This window comes from Camelina sativa, chromosome 9 (assembly GCF_000633955.1).
Source record: "Camelina sativa cultivar DH55 chromosome 9, Cs, whole genome shotgun sequence".
Lineage (NCBI taxonomy): Eukaryota > Viridiplantae > Streptophyta > Magnoliopsida > Brassicales > Brassicaceae > Camelina > Camelina sativa.
The window spans coordinates 34585556-34600192 of NC_025693.1; the positions used below are offsets into that span (position 1 = coordinate 34585556).

Genomic DNA, 14637 nt, shown 5'->3' on the forward strand with positions numbered 1-14637 from the left:
TAAAATTCACTGTTAAAAATATAGAAATACAAATCTCATGGTTTTAGATGGAATTTGAAAGAATTTTAACATAAATCATATTAACTTCCCTAAAATCTATCAAAATTCCAAATTTACTAAATCCCATAAAATTCTCCAAAATCATGGTTTCAATACACTTTCCTTAGTATTGTTAATGGAAGGCTACTCGCCTCTTTGATCACTTTTCACAAAGTCACATGTCCAATGCTTTACAAGACTTGCTCTTACTAGAGACTTCAGTGTAAGATATATCTTCCCCTCTATTATAGCCTCTATCTTCCTCCATAGACTTAGAACACATCCTCTCTTCAACGTCAATATTGTTTGGCCCTGAACTTGAAGTATAGCCGCCACATGGTTGTGTCCTCATTTGAACAGACCTGAGTAGAGCGGTTCTCCTCAAGTCACCTGAATGACAGATATCGCTGGGGGATGATGGAAACCTTCCTTCTGTGTCTGATCCTCTATGGCGAGGCTGTGGAGTAGTAGTAGTACTAGTGGTTGTTGTTGTTGCATTGGAGCTCATGGAGGTAGGACATGTATGTGAATGGAGTGGGATTGTTGACGATGACAGGAGTGGTGAGTTTGTTGAAGAAAGAGGTCTTTGGTATCGATATGGTGAAACTGGACTAGTTGGGCGGCTCTCGGGTTGCGATGAGCAAGTGCTTGTTGTTGTTGTTGGGTCCTCGCAGAATCTTGCTTCGTCTGAGTCTTCCGACATGGGAGAGTATTGTAATGGTAAATCATCTCTGTGTTTATGTACGACACATAATAATCAGATATGTTAAAAAAATTCACAACCATATTCAACAACAAACACTATGGAGTGGAGCATACCTGTGATAAAGAAAGCTCTCAGACCGAGCTGGAGACTCTAACATATTGACAGGAAGTGAGTCCCCGACTGTTAGTCCGTTTAAACTGCAAGCCATTATCTACGAGAAAAGATGTTGGCGAAATTTAAAACACTGTTAAGATAGAGAAAACTAAAGAATCATCAAACAACTGAGTTAGGGTAGGGAGCAAAGAAGACCAGAATAAAACAAACCTCGCTGAGATAACGTTTCTGGGAGCGAAGGTTATCGAGGTAGACCTCGTCTTCCGGATCTCTGGTTCGTTTCCCACTCGGAGAGGAAACTGATATAGGCACTGGTGGGTCATTAGCTTCTTGTGTCAGTGACCTACCTCCTCCTGCAAGAATAGAATTCAGACATGTGAGACAAGAACTCTATAACAACAATCTACTACTTGCATTAACCCAAAAAAACTAACAAATAGGTCAGTATGGAATCTAATCCATACTCAAACATTTCAAATCAAAAGAAGAGTTAAAAGGAAAAAAGCAAAAAGAAAAATATATATCCAATCAATTGATAACATAATTCGATCAGCAATGAAGTTTTTTTTTTATATTAGACACAAAATCAATTATTTAGGGGAATCTGAGGGATGAAGCAGATCGATTACGGTAACGAATGGAGATGATTAGTAGTAGCGTAGATTGGTGTTAAGAATCAGGGAATTGGAGTATGGAGAAGCAAAATTGAAAAAGAAAAAGGGGACCTGGTGGTGGTGGGTCGGGAGGAATTGGGACGTGAGTACGCTGAGTTGGGGAAGAAGAAGCCATTTCGATCAGAGTAGAGGAGAGCAGATTCACCAAACGGATGGGTAGAAAGAAAATCACAACCGGTAGATTGATTTTTTTGGGTCGTCTGCGAGAATAAACAATCTTTCATTTTGGTCCAAAAAGAAAAAAAAAAAGAAAAAAAAAACTTTTGACAAAAGAAAGAACTATCAAAAATAGAATTTGAATAAATTCATGTTTTCATAAATTTTTAGTGCTATTTTAATCATGTAATTTATAGATTTTTTACAATTGTTGTGCTATTCCATAGTATAATGATTTTTTATATTATGTTAAATGTTATGATTGTTTTGAATTTTGATGATAATGTAGTTTATATAAATTATGAGCAATGTAATGGAAAGTTCCCATAAAAATGTGAACATTCAATACCAAATGATAAAATTCAACTAAAATCCTTAAAATTGTTTATAACTAGTACTTTTAATTCCTTTGGATTTTCTTTGAAAAAAAATCTTTTTGAACACCATAAGTAACAGATAAACGGGATAGATAGTTCGACAACATATCCAAGAGATATTGGAGACGTAGGCAAGAAAGCACCAAATCACAAGCAACCCGAAAGAAAGTCGAAGCCACATTCACGAGAAGAGCACGAACATGGTAAATAGTCCTTGTCAATAGACATTGGGACGTTGAGAAGGGTTCCATGACCAAGAGACTAGATGGAATGGTCTGCTCATCAGAAAAGATGATGGTGGTTGTGGGTTTAGACTCGAGTAGGGTTTTCTTGCAAGGGTTTCGGTAACCCCATCTCCATGGAGTTGGAGTCATAATTCCAATAGTCTTCCAACTTTGTAAAGAGGTGATAATCTCCTTGACATTGTTAGGTTTCAATTGACAGGTCTCAGGACACATGGAAGATATGGAGAGAAGATTGGGGAAGCATCGGTAATCACCTCTCTTTGGAGAAGAGATCATAATGTCGTTCTTTCTCTAGATTCGTATATCGGACAGATGTTACGAAATATAGCAGAATAGATTACCATTTTGTTTTAAAAAATTAAATAACAAACTGCCAACTGAAAACAATCTTGTATTCTAGATTACATTTTGTCCCCAAAAATAAGTATTCTAGATTAGAAAGATTTGAATTTTATATATCTTATGTCATCATTGTTTATAAACTAGGTAGAAAATATGGTCATCTTACATATTCTTAAAGAAAAACAACAAAAAGTGATGTATTGGATGAGGTTTTTAAGATTTCTTTACTTTTTAAGATTACATATTTTACAAAAGGAGTCCACGTTGTCACGCACTTTCCGGTGGTGAAAATGTCCAAATGGGATTTTATGAAATGATATCTCCAAAGATATCCTCCTCTCTCCTTCTAGACCCCACTTTTCCTATCTCTTTTTGCCCCTTTCCTCTCTATCCTCTCTCTCTCCACAAGTCATCTTCTTCTTCCTCCTTCCGAATCTTGTTCCTTTGGCTGCTTAACCATCATCTCTACCTTGATTCACTTCACCGTCTCTGTAGCAGGTTGAACTCACTTGGGTCTTTCTTTGATTTCTCTTTACTTGGTTTATTTTTTCTTCTTTGATTGGTTAGAGAGAGAGATCTCTATCGTAGTCGGTGGGTTAAGTTATTTCATTTGATTGGTGGGTTTGTTTTATTGAAGCTTCTTTTTGCTAAATTTGGTGTCTTTTTGGATTTTTAGGTTCAATTATTGAAGCTTGTTGTTGCTAAATTCGGTGTGAAGTTAGGTTATTTTTGAGAAGCAAAGGTTGTGAAATTGTATTATGAAGAGAGGGAAAGATGAGGAGAAGGTATTGGAACCTATGTTCCCTCGGCTTCATGTGAATGATGCTGATAAAGGAGGGCCTAGAGCTCCTCCTAGAAACAAGATGGCTCTTTATGAGCAGCTTAGTATCCCTTCTCAGAGGTTTGGTGACCATGCCTCGTTATCTCATAATTCCCGTAGTAGCACAACCACTTTGGTTCATCCTCTTGGTAGTCAGGTATTGCTTTGTCTTGTTTAGCAATAGTTGTTTCCAGTTGTGGTTATTGTATTCTACTTGATAAAGACATGAGGAATAATCCTTTTTAACCCTCCGTTCTGCAGTCTTGTGGTGTGGAAAGAAACTTATCTTCCCGGCATCTTGATTCTTCAGCTCCAAACGAAGCAACTGAAAACTGTGTATCCCAAATGTCCTTTATGGAAAATGTGAGATCTTTGGCACAACATGATCAGAGGAAAATGGTGAGAGAGGAAGAAGAGTTCGCAGTTCCAGTATTTATCAACTCAAGAAGATCTCAGGGTCCAGGCAGAACCAAGAGTGGTATTGAGAAGGAAAAACACACCCCATTGCTGGCACCTAGCTCTCGTCACTCCACTCAATTTCAAGAAGAGAATCGCCCAGGGTCAAAGCAAAACATATGTTTGGCTACTTTTTCAAACCTTGAGGGTAGGGAGCAGGTCAAGGCGAATGCAAAGTCAGGTGGCTTTGTAATCTCTTTAGATTTATCAGTCACAGAGGGAAAGAATCTCGAAAAATCAGCATCGAGTTATGACCGAGTAAATGATTGTGATGCTTCCTTAAGACAAGAGTCTAGAAATCGGTTATACCGAAATGGTGGTGATATTGGTGTGAAGGATACTGATAATGGAGCTGAATCTCACTTGGCAACGGAAAGTCATTTAGAAGAGGGTCATGGAAGTCCTGAAGACATTGATACTGGTCGTGAATACAGCAGAAACAGAGGATGCGCCTCTCTGCAGCAGATAAATGAAGATGCAAGTGATGATGTTTCTGATGATTCGATGGTGGATTCTATATCCAGCGTAGATGTCTCCCCTGATGACGTTGTGGGAGTATTAGGTCAAAAACGCTTCTGGAGAGCAAGGAAAGCTATTGCCAAGTAAGTTCACCAGAAATTTACACTTTGGTTGACTAAATTATTTATTTTCTGGTCTTTTTATCCATCTCCTTCTTTGATAACGACTTTTTTGCTAGCAAGAAGTTAATACTTAAGCTTTGTTCCATAATTTTACTGAAGCTTTCCTCTATTGTTTTTTGCTATTTTCATGGAGGACTGTGGTAGGGCATATTTCACTATCACTACATTTACTAGAAACACTTTCCAACAGTTTTTTTTTCATGATTAACGATCGCTGGTTTACATGTATAATTATAACTCGGTTATCTATTGGGAGAACAGATTTTGGGTTTTTACTTGAGAAGTGATGGTTCTATAGTGGAGAGGCCACTGATTGCTTCTAAAACGGTCCTATAATATGTTTAGTTGAAGAGCCCTTGGTAGCATATTAACGCATTTAACACGTTGGATCATGTTATAGCAGGGAGGGACATTCTCTATTGACATACATTGTGCAAGGTGCCCGCCGAGACAGTTCATGGCTTTATACTATGTCTTCTTTGCATCTGGTTGTTGGAACATGTCCCTGTCTCGGTTTGGTATTACTTTAATTCTGCACTGTCATCTTGGACATTTTCCCTACTTGTCATTCAAGGGGTTGAACCAGGTAGGGGAATGTTTTTCTGAGAATTACGGGATCTAAATTTTAGTTAACCATACATAAAGCTAGTTTTGAGTCTTACAACGATGCAGAATTATAGTTGCTTCTTGCTAGGATCCTTAGTGTGGTTGTGAACTACAGAGTTTCTATGGATTTTAGACTCCATAACTCAGATTTAAGGTTCAATGTTCTCTTAGCTATAGTAAGGTTTCAGGGTTCATGACCAACATTAACAAGCTTTTTTTCTTGCTTTTTGTTAAATATCTGAGATTCACATTAAGCTTCACGGTAAGCTAGATTTCAATAAACCCATCCCTTGCATTATGTAGCTAGATTTCAATTTAGATATTTATATCTATTTTTGTTCAATACGTCCACGGACACGTATTGCTTTGCTTTTCTGTCATTGCTGATTAGCTATTTATGCTTGTTTCTTTTTCCCTATCTTGTCTTCAACAGAAACTATATCTTTCCTTTAACGGTTCATTTTCTTGACGTGACTCTGTTTCTCATTACAGTCAACAAAGAGTATTTGCGGTTCAACTATTTGAGTTGCACAGACTGATTAAGGTAAAGTCATTCGAAAACTTCTCTTATGTTACACTGAATATTTGTTTATTTTATAGCTGAAACAGACGTATTAAACTGTGCTTTAATTCTGTAATAATCAGGTTCAGAAACTTATTGCTGCATCACCGGATATTTTGCTCGATGAGATAAACTTTCTTGGAAAAGTTTCTGCTAAAAGCTATCCAGTGAAGAAGCTCGTTGCGTCAGAATTTATGGTAAAGCCTCCTCTACCACATGTTGTCGTCAAACAAAGGGGCGACTCGGAGAAGACTGACCAACATAAAATGGAAAGCTCAGCTGAGAACGTTGTTGGGAGATTGTCAAACCAAGGTCATCATCATCAACAATCCACTTATATGCCTTTCCCGAACAACCCACCCGCTTCACCAGCTGCGAATGGATATTGCTTTCCTCCTCAGCCTCCTCCCTCGGGAAATCAGCAATGGTTGATCCCTGTAATGTCTCCTTCTGAAGGGTTGATATACAAGCCTCACCCAGGTATGGGGCATCCAGGAGGGTATTATGGTCATTTTATGCCTCAGCCCATGGTAATGCCTCAGTATCACCCGGGCATTGGATTCCCACCTCATCCTAGTAATGGCTACTTCCCTCCATATGGAATAATGCCCACCATGATGAACCCTTATTGCTCAGGCCAACAACAACAACCCAATGAGCAGCATATGAATCAGTTTGGGTATCCAGGAAATTTTCAACAACAACCCAATGAGCATATGAATCAGTTTGTGCATCCCGGAAATCTTCGCAACACCCAACAACAGAGCTCGGTTAATGAAGCTGCTGCACAGGAACAGCAACAGCCAACAAAGTCTTACCCTCGGGCTAGAAAGAGCAGGCAAGGGAGCACAGGAAGCAGTCCAAGTGGACGTGAGGGAATCGCTGTTAACAAGTCCTTTCGGCCATTCTCAGCCGTTGATGACAGCAACAATATCAACAACGAACCTGAGGATATGACGACAACAACCACAACGACAACCAGAACAACTGTTACTCAGACAACAAGAGATGGAGGAGTGACGAGAGTGATAAAGGTGGTACCTCACAATGCGAAGCTCGCAAGTGAGAATGCTGCCAGGATTTTCCGGTCAATACAAGAAGAACGTAAACGTTACGACCCATCCTCGAACTCTTAAGGTTCTCTCCATCCGTATTGTATTGTGTTTGGGACTCAGATATGTATTTTGCAGAAGTATAAAAGTGTGATAGATGTTATTCTCAATATATGTACTATGTAAACGTATTCTGTGAGCCTCATTTATGTATGTTAATTGTCTTAAAAAGTCTTGAAATCACTATAACACAAACGTTTATCGTTGCTTTTACTGCATATTAGAATTATCTGAAAATATACTTACAATCACTTTTCTTTTATCTCTGAGACTCACACCAGTAACTTAAGCATACAATATTTACATCAACTTGTGTACGTAGGAAGGATTATAACTGGTATTAAGATATACATAGATGTTATTATCATCATACACGGATATAAACAAACGTTGATGGGGAGATGAGGATCAAGCACTGAATCCTCGGTGAAGAGAGCTCCAAGGACCGGCAGGGATGGACGGACAGGCCTGCATCGCTGCCTCCTCCATCTGCACCATCTGAATGCCTGCATTACATATGTTTGCAATCGACCTCATGTGTTTTATTCCGTACTGAGACAACGATCCGCAGTGCCTCTCGAACGCTCTTACCTAACAACCACATGAAATAGATGATGTCATCATGACAAGAAAGCTTAATCATTGGCTTTGACCATCTAAAGACATTATTTAATACTAACCATATAGAGTTTATCCAAACCTTGATGCAAGAACTTAAATAGCAAAGTTTTTAATGAGAGGCAAAAGAGTACCATAGATTTAAGGCAGTCCCAATCATCCACAAGTGGTTTTCCATAAGTCCGGACTTTATTTAGTATCTCAGGACCTTCCAAACCAAACAAAAGTTTCCCAATCAATAGAACGCTGTTGTCGACGTGTAGTCTGTGAGACATTGCTTCAATGACTTGCTTCTGAGCTTCAACTTTTCTTGCAGAACCTTCTGGTGCCTTTCGATACTACATGGAAAAAAACACTTGATAGGTTAAGTAAACCATAAACAATATGTTTTCGTAGATATCACCGGGGGGAAGCAAAGAGAGTAGGATAATAAACCTTATCCCAGAAATGGACAAGATCAGCGTCACGCTGGTTTGTAACTCTTGAAGGTGGCCTTAGTAATAAATTCTCATCCACAAAGGTGAAGTTTTCATTGGCTGGGTTTGTGCCCATATAAAGAACAAGCTTCTCCTTGCTGAGTCCTATATCTCCAAATTCCAAGACATGAGAACCGTAGGATGAACCAGTACCTGCAGTCCTCTTTTTCACCTGAAACAATAATTATTCGTTTTGATGCTCAATGCACAAACAAGTTCTCACTCGAAAGAGTTCCAGACCAAACTTGAATCAGATATATACTAAACATGAATCATACCAGTTCATATTGCTGGTGCAAACTCTCTGTCTGTAAATTGTGTTTATCACTGTGTGCATTGAAAACAGAGGAATTAGGATCCTAGATAAAAATACTCATCCAACATACTCCTACTATTCTTGTCATATTTTAAATGTTCTTAAAGAATACCTGTCTTCCATCCAAGCAACACTGTACAAGTCACCCAAACAGGTCTCATACTCAGAAGGAGGACTAGGATCCTCTCCAGGACAATAAGTACCCCAGCTGCTTTCTACTGCATTCGATGCGGTTGTGGCATAAATGTTTAAACCCTCTGGTAAAAGCCCTTCAAAAATACTTCCAGACTCACAAGCCTCTAAATAAAACACCTGAGAATGATCAAGGCTGACAAATATACAAGTAGCTGACAAATAACTCATTATCAGAAGGAAACTTGTCAACGCACCAAGCTCTTATATGTTCCAGAAGCATGTTTTTTCTTCAAGACATCATTCAGATCTTTTGCATATAGATATGGAGAAGTTGGCATCCCTGAACATAAACATAGAGAGTCAAAGTCATCAAACTTTTCTCAAAAAAACTTCAACTTCAAGAAAAGAAAAAAAAAGGTTGAACTTACCAAGCACTCCAGGGCCACCGTGATCGCTATAATATATGAAGATATGATCGTTTGGACCGCTATTTACAACTTTCCCACTTCCTCCTTTAAGAGCTTTTTTATTACCAAGGATCACAGCAAATAAGTTATCAACATTAACTTCATCTCCGGTATAATCCTGCCACAAGCAAAACCCCAAACAAATCAAATCACAAAGCCGTTTCAAATATCCATAAACATAAACCGCAGCTAAAAATCCAAAAAAAAAAAAAAAAACACCTTGGGAACTCCGTTATAGACATCTTCCCCATTAGGACTATTAATAATAACTCCAGGCCTTGGATTCTCTTCGTGCTTTGCAATATCATCATACATAAACACTACAATATTCTCTTCTTTCACTCCACCTTTCTTTAGCAGCTGATAAGCATGACAAACATCCGCCTGCAACATTTGATCATTAGTCTCTCTAACTTAGGCTGACCAAACCAACCCTAAGATTGAACTATTACAAGAAGTTGTAGCTCAACTCAAAATTGACAAATTCTTAAATGATCTCGTAAGATATAACAGCGCCGCAATTTCGTAATTTGGATATGATCAACAGAAAATCTAAAATTAAATAAGCAGCAAAATCCAAAAAAAAAAAAACCGCCTCCCCTCATTTCGTGGAATTTTGAAGTTTTCGACATGATCAAAAGAGAGAGAGAATTGCATCGATACCTGATGTCTATAATTCCAGTAACCGCTGGATCCGGCGACGAGAACAGCCCATCTAGTAGAACCATCGTCGTTCTCTTGAGTTGGTGGGCGGAAGAACTTAGAAGCTTGAGAAGGAAGTCTGATGATGTTATCGGAGGCGGCAGCGGCGACTAGAGAGATCACGAAGAGGACGAGAAAGGAGACGGCTACGCGAGTCATTGTGTTGGTGGTGGTGTTATTTTTTCCGGCGAAAGAAGGTGACGTGGATAAGAAGAATCTTGGGAGGCGGGGCCTTCTATTTATAAACCAATAATGAATCTTTAATTTGATCTGATGCCAGCCAACCTAACGCCTGCCCATTACTTGTTCTGTCTATACACGCAAGTACAAATTTAATACCAGAGTTTTGATAAGTACAGATTATTCTTTTTTTAACCTTTTTAATAAAAAAAAATATATATATTGGTTTTATTGAAGCCATAAATAAGATGTGATGTTTTTTTTTTTTTTTTTGGTTCTATACAACAGTGAAAAAATTATCATAACTATAGTAAAGAAAAAACAAAGAAGATATCACTGATTTGTACTACTACCATGACTTTTCTTTACTTCCAATTATACACAGTTGTATGACAGCGGAATGTTGTTATCGATTATAGCTTTTTTTTTTTTTTATCGATTATAGCTTTATATGTTTAAGCTAAAAGATTAGTATATCATTGTTTAAAATTTTTTTGATATATATTGTTTTGGTAAAATTTTGTCATATCTGAATATAAATATTAGAGATAAAAAAAAAATTCGAGAAAAGGTAAATAGGTGGCTATAAGCACACAAATAAAGGAGAAGGAGTTACAGGAATTTTCTGACTTTTAAATCGGAAAATCCGGTGAAAATTAAGTAGATAACATGAAATCTGAAGAAAAGAAATAGTCTGATGTGTTTGAGTTGAATGGTAGTATTATTTTAATTTATTAGAAATATATTTAATAAAATAGGATGTTACATTATTAACCTCATTTTGATCAATAAATATTTTTGGACAACTCTATCTTTTTGTTTGTTTCTAGTAAAAACCAAACACTTGTAATTAATTTACCTAAATTAAGTTTTAACTCCTTTTTTTTTGATAATTAAAGTTTCATCTTTGTCATTTGGTAAATTTTCACTTATGATTTGATTGCCAGAACCATTCAAGGTCGGGGAAACATAAGATCCTTCCCCTTTTAATGATGATAAAGTGAAAGTTGTTTTGTTTCATTGCTAAAAAAAAAGTAAAGAAAAAGGCATTAGTTTGGGCTTTTGGGCACTAAATCATGCATATTAGTTTTGCCTTTTTTTCTCTAGTGTATATAACGTAAATGTCACTGTGAAGCTATCAGACGTAATTCGGTCACGATGATCCTTTTTCCCTAAATCGTTACAACTATGAACTATGTATATCTTTGTTTATTAGTGGAAAATGAGTCAGTCGGTTTATTAGTTTCGATGTATATTTTAAGTTTTTTCATTCCCACAATAGAAATTTTCAAAGTATATTAATCATATCATATCAAAATTCAAGTTAAATTTGTTTTTAATTAATTTAATATTTTCTTTGGCCGGAATGAGTATTGTTGAAAAGATCCGAGCATGCGTCATATCATTGTGTTTTCTAAAGATTCTATAATGTTCAAATAAGTTTTTGGTCTTGTGCATTTGTTGTCATGTGTGTAAATATATAATACTTGAGTTTCTGATTTTGGGTTCAAGTTTTACAGGCATAAACTATTGTCAATTTCAGATTTTAGGACTTCAAAAATAAAACTAAAATTCTGGTCACATAAATAAAAGGGTCACATGATGCACCTTGGGGACATGCTCAAAATCGGGTAAGTAAAGTAAAGCATTGTCACAGATTAATTAATAGAAGAAACAAGTGTTTTGGAACAAATGTTGAAGTGTCGAACTGGCTCAAAATAGTATATACTTTTTTGTTGTTGGACAAAGCTACAACTAGTATTAGACCGTGCCTTGGAAGATTAGGAGAAGAGTTTGAGATCAAGGTTCCAACGACGAACTATGTTAAGTTCTAAAAACAAAACGCTGCGTTTTAACAAACTTATTAATACGATGTCGTTTAGTCTGATTTTTCTTTTTTTTTTAAGTGAAAACCGATGATGATATTTATTTTAGTTTGATACCTTTTCATTTCTCCTTCACTTGCTCTAAAGATTTCTGGAAATTTCTTGGCGAGATTGTTTTAGCCGACGAGACGAGTTCCGACGATTTGGTAAAAAGATGTCGTGTACGCATGATCACAACTGCGAGGATCATGAGTGTTCCTCTGATTGGTCTCTCTACAAACACATTGATCTCTCCAAGGTCTCTCTTCTCCAATCCCTTTTTGTTTTTGCTCATATAGTTCTAACGAATCTCAACAATTGATAAATCCCAATTGATGCTGGACTTGTGAGGTTTTATTTTATTTTAGGGGTTTCCGATACATAAATCGTTGTGTATAAACTTGGTCTCAGGTTACTGCTCTGAATGAATCTGTTTCCGGAAGTGCAAAATCAGTCTTCAAAGCTTGGGAACAGCGATTACTCTCTTCTGGGGTACTTTTTAATATTCTTCACTATCTTTTTTTTATGTTTTGCAGAAACAAATGATAACCTTTTTAGTTAATGATCCAGTTTCCAGTACCATGTGAGGCTTGTAGGCTAGTAAGTTGGGTACCACCACAAGCTAGTATGTGATCATTGTTAGGGAATACACTACTGTTCTTGCAACCTCAATCACTAGCCACTAGGCAACCTTGTATGTGATAAGAACTAAGCCCCTACGATATTTTCCTGTACCTCACATAAAAAAAAATTAAGCCTTGTATGTGACTTGTGTTTATAAGTCTTTAACAAATATCATTTTATATGTTTCTTATATTCCGTACTCTGTGTATGATAATGTCTAAAAGAACTGGTGTTGTTTTTTTCTTTGCGTACAGGAGCATTTGGAGAGCAATGAGGGAGACCCTGAATTGCTTGTTTTTGTACCGTATGTCAGCTCTTTGTTGTTCCTTTTCTTTATTTCCGACCTGTGAATTCAAATTTCTACCGATATTGTTGGTTTGCGTTTAGAAATATAGTGACTTCATATCATTATTAACTTGACTGAAGCTTGGTAGAAACTAGATATAGTCTTACTACTGTAGAAATTATTAGTACTTTTGGATGGAAAGCTCATTTATCTCCATGTTGTCGTATGATTATCATAGATTCACATCGGACGTCAAGATCAAAAGCATATCAATTGTTGGTGGCCCTGAAGGAACAAGTCCGTCTAAGTTGAGAGTGTATGTCTAAACTACCCTGCAAAATTTTTCCTGTATGCATGTGTGAATTTCTGCATATGGTTCCTTCATTACAGAAATAAGCTGATTATTGTCCTCAAATCTAGGTTTATCAATCGTGAAGGGATTGACTTCTCAGATGTTGAGAGTATGCAAGCCGTTCAGGTATTCCGTTGTGAGTTTTTTTGTTTACTGAAATGCCAAAGAAAAATGCATTTATGCTGAAACATTTGTGAGTTTTTTATGAAGGAATGGGAGTTAGCTGAAAATTTGCAAGGAGTCTTAGAATACCAGACCAGGTTTTTTCTCTACATTTATATCGTTTCACTGGGTTGTAACATAATCTCTACATACTTTATGTAATGAATCTTAAGAACTCTATATGAATCGAGCGTAATCCTTCACTGGTCAAAAGTGAGATGTCTGATCTGAATGTGCGCTGTGATTAGGTATTCAAAATTCCAGAGTGTTGGAAACATCACATTGCATTTCCCTGAGAGTTTTGGAGGTGACACAACCCAAATACGTTACATCGGGTTCAAAGGTGAAGCAACCCAGGTAAGTTTTGTATATGAATGCTGCTGCCTGCTGCTATCATATGGTATTGCAATTGGTTAAGTTAAACCTTTTGGTCTTAACAGTTGAAAAGGGATGTTGTTGCGACAATTGTTTATGAGATCAGACCAAATCCATCAGATCACAAGTAAGCCTGAATCTCAACCAAATTACTCTTTTTTGTTTCGTATGTGAAGATCCTTCAGTGGCAAACTTACTCTGTTCGTTTTGTAGGACAAAGGCCGAGACTGGTGGAGGTTTTTCACAAGTTGAGTGAAGACATCATCTGCTGCTACTTTACTCTTCAGCCTTCTCACATACTCATCTTTTCTCCTTAACAAGCTTCGGCATGATGTCAAAACTAAAAAGCTTCGGCTTATTATATTAGCAAACATATATGTATCGAATAAATTGACAGACCAACATTTCTGTGCTTAAAAACCTACATGAGATCTTTCAGAACCATTTTTTTTCTTTTGCTCAACAACATTGAAAGAGACAGCCCAAGTTAGGTGTGCAAAGGAACATTGAAAGAGTTCTCAACACAAGATGGAAATCTAATGCAGGTGTTGTCTTTGGCCATGTGTCTGTAAGAGAGGTTCGCTACTGACAGACAGTTACTCAAACATTTCCAAAGAAAGTGATGAAGTTTAGGTGGAGCGTCTGTTTTCCACAGTTGCTGGTAGAGAGGTTTCAGATTTGGATGGAGCACTTCCTGGGGGATATTTCTCTTATTGATGATCTCACACATGACGACATAACCCAATAGGCCAATACCCAGATTTAACTGAATAGTGTCCTTTTTTACTATACTCCCAGGCAAATCTATCTTTTGCGGCCGTACCTCCCAGTCTAAGTTCCAGAATCTTTTTCTTATCCTCATCAGAAAACAGCAACGATAATAAACAATGTCTCCACCACTCTCATCAACCTGGTGGTGTTCCTTTGAAAGCAAGTTTATTACTTGAATAGCCTTAGCTGGTTTGGTGCTGAGAGCCATTGGTGTTTCCATATATCAAGTGATTCCCAATTCCCTATCACAGCTCGAGCTCCTTGTTAGATCATACTCTTTGTGCTTCGTGAATGCTTCTCCAAGCATAAGAAGGTATTAGACTCTAGAGCATTTACAGGTTCAGGCTTACTAAAATATCTGCTTTTGAACACCCAAGCCAATAAATGAATCTGGCTTAGTGAGCAACTGAGCATTCTCCACATCTATTTCCCAATAAAGCCACATTCTTTAAGAACTC

The 14637-nt window shown here is 37.2% G+C and overlaps 4 protein-coding genes across 4 annotated transcripts; 2 read left to right on the forward strand and 2 right to left on the reverse strand.

Moving 5' to 3' along the window:
- Positions 104 to 1732, reverse strand: LOC104714062 (putative protein TPRXL). Its single transcript, XM_010431307.1, has 4 exons — positions 1585 to 1732; positions 1070 to 1212; positions 859 to 956; positions 104 to 770 (listed from the first exon to the last, which is right to left on the reverse strand). The coding sequence occupies exons 1-4, from the start codon at positions 1646 to 1648 to the stop codon at positions 215 to 217; spliced, it is 861 nt and encodes a 286-aa protein (XP_010429609.1). The 5' UTR covers positions 1649 to 1732; the 3' UTR covers positions 104 to 214.
- LOC104714064 (protein EARLY FLOWERING 3) lies at positions 2981 to 7003 on the forward strand. The gene is made up of 5 exons (XM_010431310.2): positions 2981 to 3151; positions 3330 to 3630; positions 3735 to 4531; positions 5669 to 5720; positions 5822 to 7003. The coding sequence occupies exons 2-5, from the start codon at positions 3412 to 3414 to the stop codon at positions 6872 to 6874; spliced, it is 2121 nt and encodes a 706-aa protein (XP_010429612.1). The 5' UTR covers positions 2981 to 3151; positions 3330 to 3411; the 3' UTR covers positions 6875 to 7003.
- On the reverse strand, positions 7037 to 9852 carry LOC104714063 (vacuolar-processing enzyme alpha-isozyme). The gene is made up of 9 exons (XM_010431308.2): positions 9526 to 9852; positions 9082 to 9246; positions 8824 to 8980; positions 8650 to 8735; positions 8373 to 8572; positions 8223 to 8271; positions 7904 to 8116; positions 7603 to 7806; positions 7037 to 7441 (listed from the first exon to the last, which is right to left on the reverse strand). Exons 1-9 carry the CDS (start codon positions 9721 to 9723, stop codon positions 7259 to 7261), a joined length of 1455 nt encoding a protein of 484 aa, XP_010429610.1. The 5' UTR covers positions 9724 to 9852; the 3' UTR covers positions 7037 to 7258.
- On the forward strand, positions 11675 to 13862 carry LOC104714065 (PITH domain-containing protein 1). The gene is made up of 9 exons (XM_010431311.2): positions 11675 to 11868; positions 12021 to 12101; positions 12488 to 12537; positions 12758 to 12835; positions 12940 to 12997; positions 13082 to 13131; positions 13282 to 13390; positions 13474 to 13535; positions 13622 to 13862. Exons 1-9 carry the CDS (start codon positions 11785 to 11787, stop codon positions 13662 to 13664), a joined length of 615 nt encoding a protein of 204 aa, XP_010429613.1. The 5' UTR covers positions 11675 to 11784; the 3' UTR covers positions 13665 to 13862.

What these genes read in the sequence shown, in the direction of transcription:
- LOC104714062 (XM_010431307.1), bottom strand. Translation starts at nt 1,648, where the DNA reads ATGGCTTCTTCTTCCCCAACTCAGCGTACTCACGTCCCAATTCCTCCC. An exon ending in TCCCGACCCACCACCACCAG is followed by an intron (nt 1,213 to 1,584) that starts GTCCCCTTTTTC and finishes CTATTCTTGCAG; the next exon opens with GAGGAGGTAGGTCACTGACA. An exon ending in AGAAACGTTATCTCAGCGAG is followed by an intron (nt 957 to 1,069) that starts GTTTGTTTTATT and finishes CTTTTCTCGTAG; the next exon opens with ATAATGGCTTGCAGTTTAAA.
- LOC104714065 (XM_010431311.2), top strand. Translation starts at nt 11,785, where the DNA reads ATGTCGTGTACGCATGATCACAACTGCGAGGATCATGAGTGTTCCTCT. An exon ending in AGAGTATGCAAGCCGTTCAG is followed by an intron (nt 12,998 to 13,081) that starts GTATTCCGTTGT and finishes TTTTTTATGAAG; the next exon opens with GAATGGGAGTTAGCTGAAAA. An exon ending in CCAAATCCATCAGATCACAA is followed by an intron (nt 13,536 to 13,621) that starts GTAAGCCTGAAT and finishes TTCGTTTTGTAG; the next exon opens with GACAAAGGCCGAGACTGGTG.
- LOC104714064 (XM_010431310.2), top strand. Translation starts at nt 3,412, where the DNA reads ATGAAGAGAGGGAAAGATGAGGAGAAGGTATTGGAACCTATGTTCCCT. An exon ending in TTCATCCTCTTGGTAGTCAG is followed by an intron (nt 3,631 to 3,734) that starts GTATTGCTTTGT and finishes TCCGTTCTGCAG; the next exon opens with TCTTGTGGTGTGGAAAGAAA. An exon ending in AGTTGCACAGACTGATTAAG is followed by an intron (nt 5,721 to 5,821) that starts GTAAAGTCATTC and finishes TGTAATAATCAG; the next exon opens with GTTCAGAAACTTATTGCTGC.
- LOC104714063 (XM_010431308.2), bottom strand. Translation starts at nt 9,723, where the DNA reads ATGACTCGCGTAGCCGTCTCCTTTCTCGTCCTCTTCGTGATCTCTCTA. An exon ending in TGCACCAGCAATATGAACTG is followed by an intron (nt 8,117 to 8,222) that starts GTATGATTCATG and finishes TTATTGTTTCAG; the next exon opens with GTGAAAAAGAGGACTGCAGG. An exon ending in TTGTCCATTTCTGGGATAAG is followed by an intron (nt 7,807 to 7,903) that starts GTTTATTATCCT and finishes TTTTCCATGTAG; the next exon opens with TATCGAAAGGCACCAGAAGG.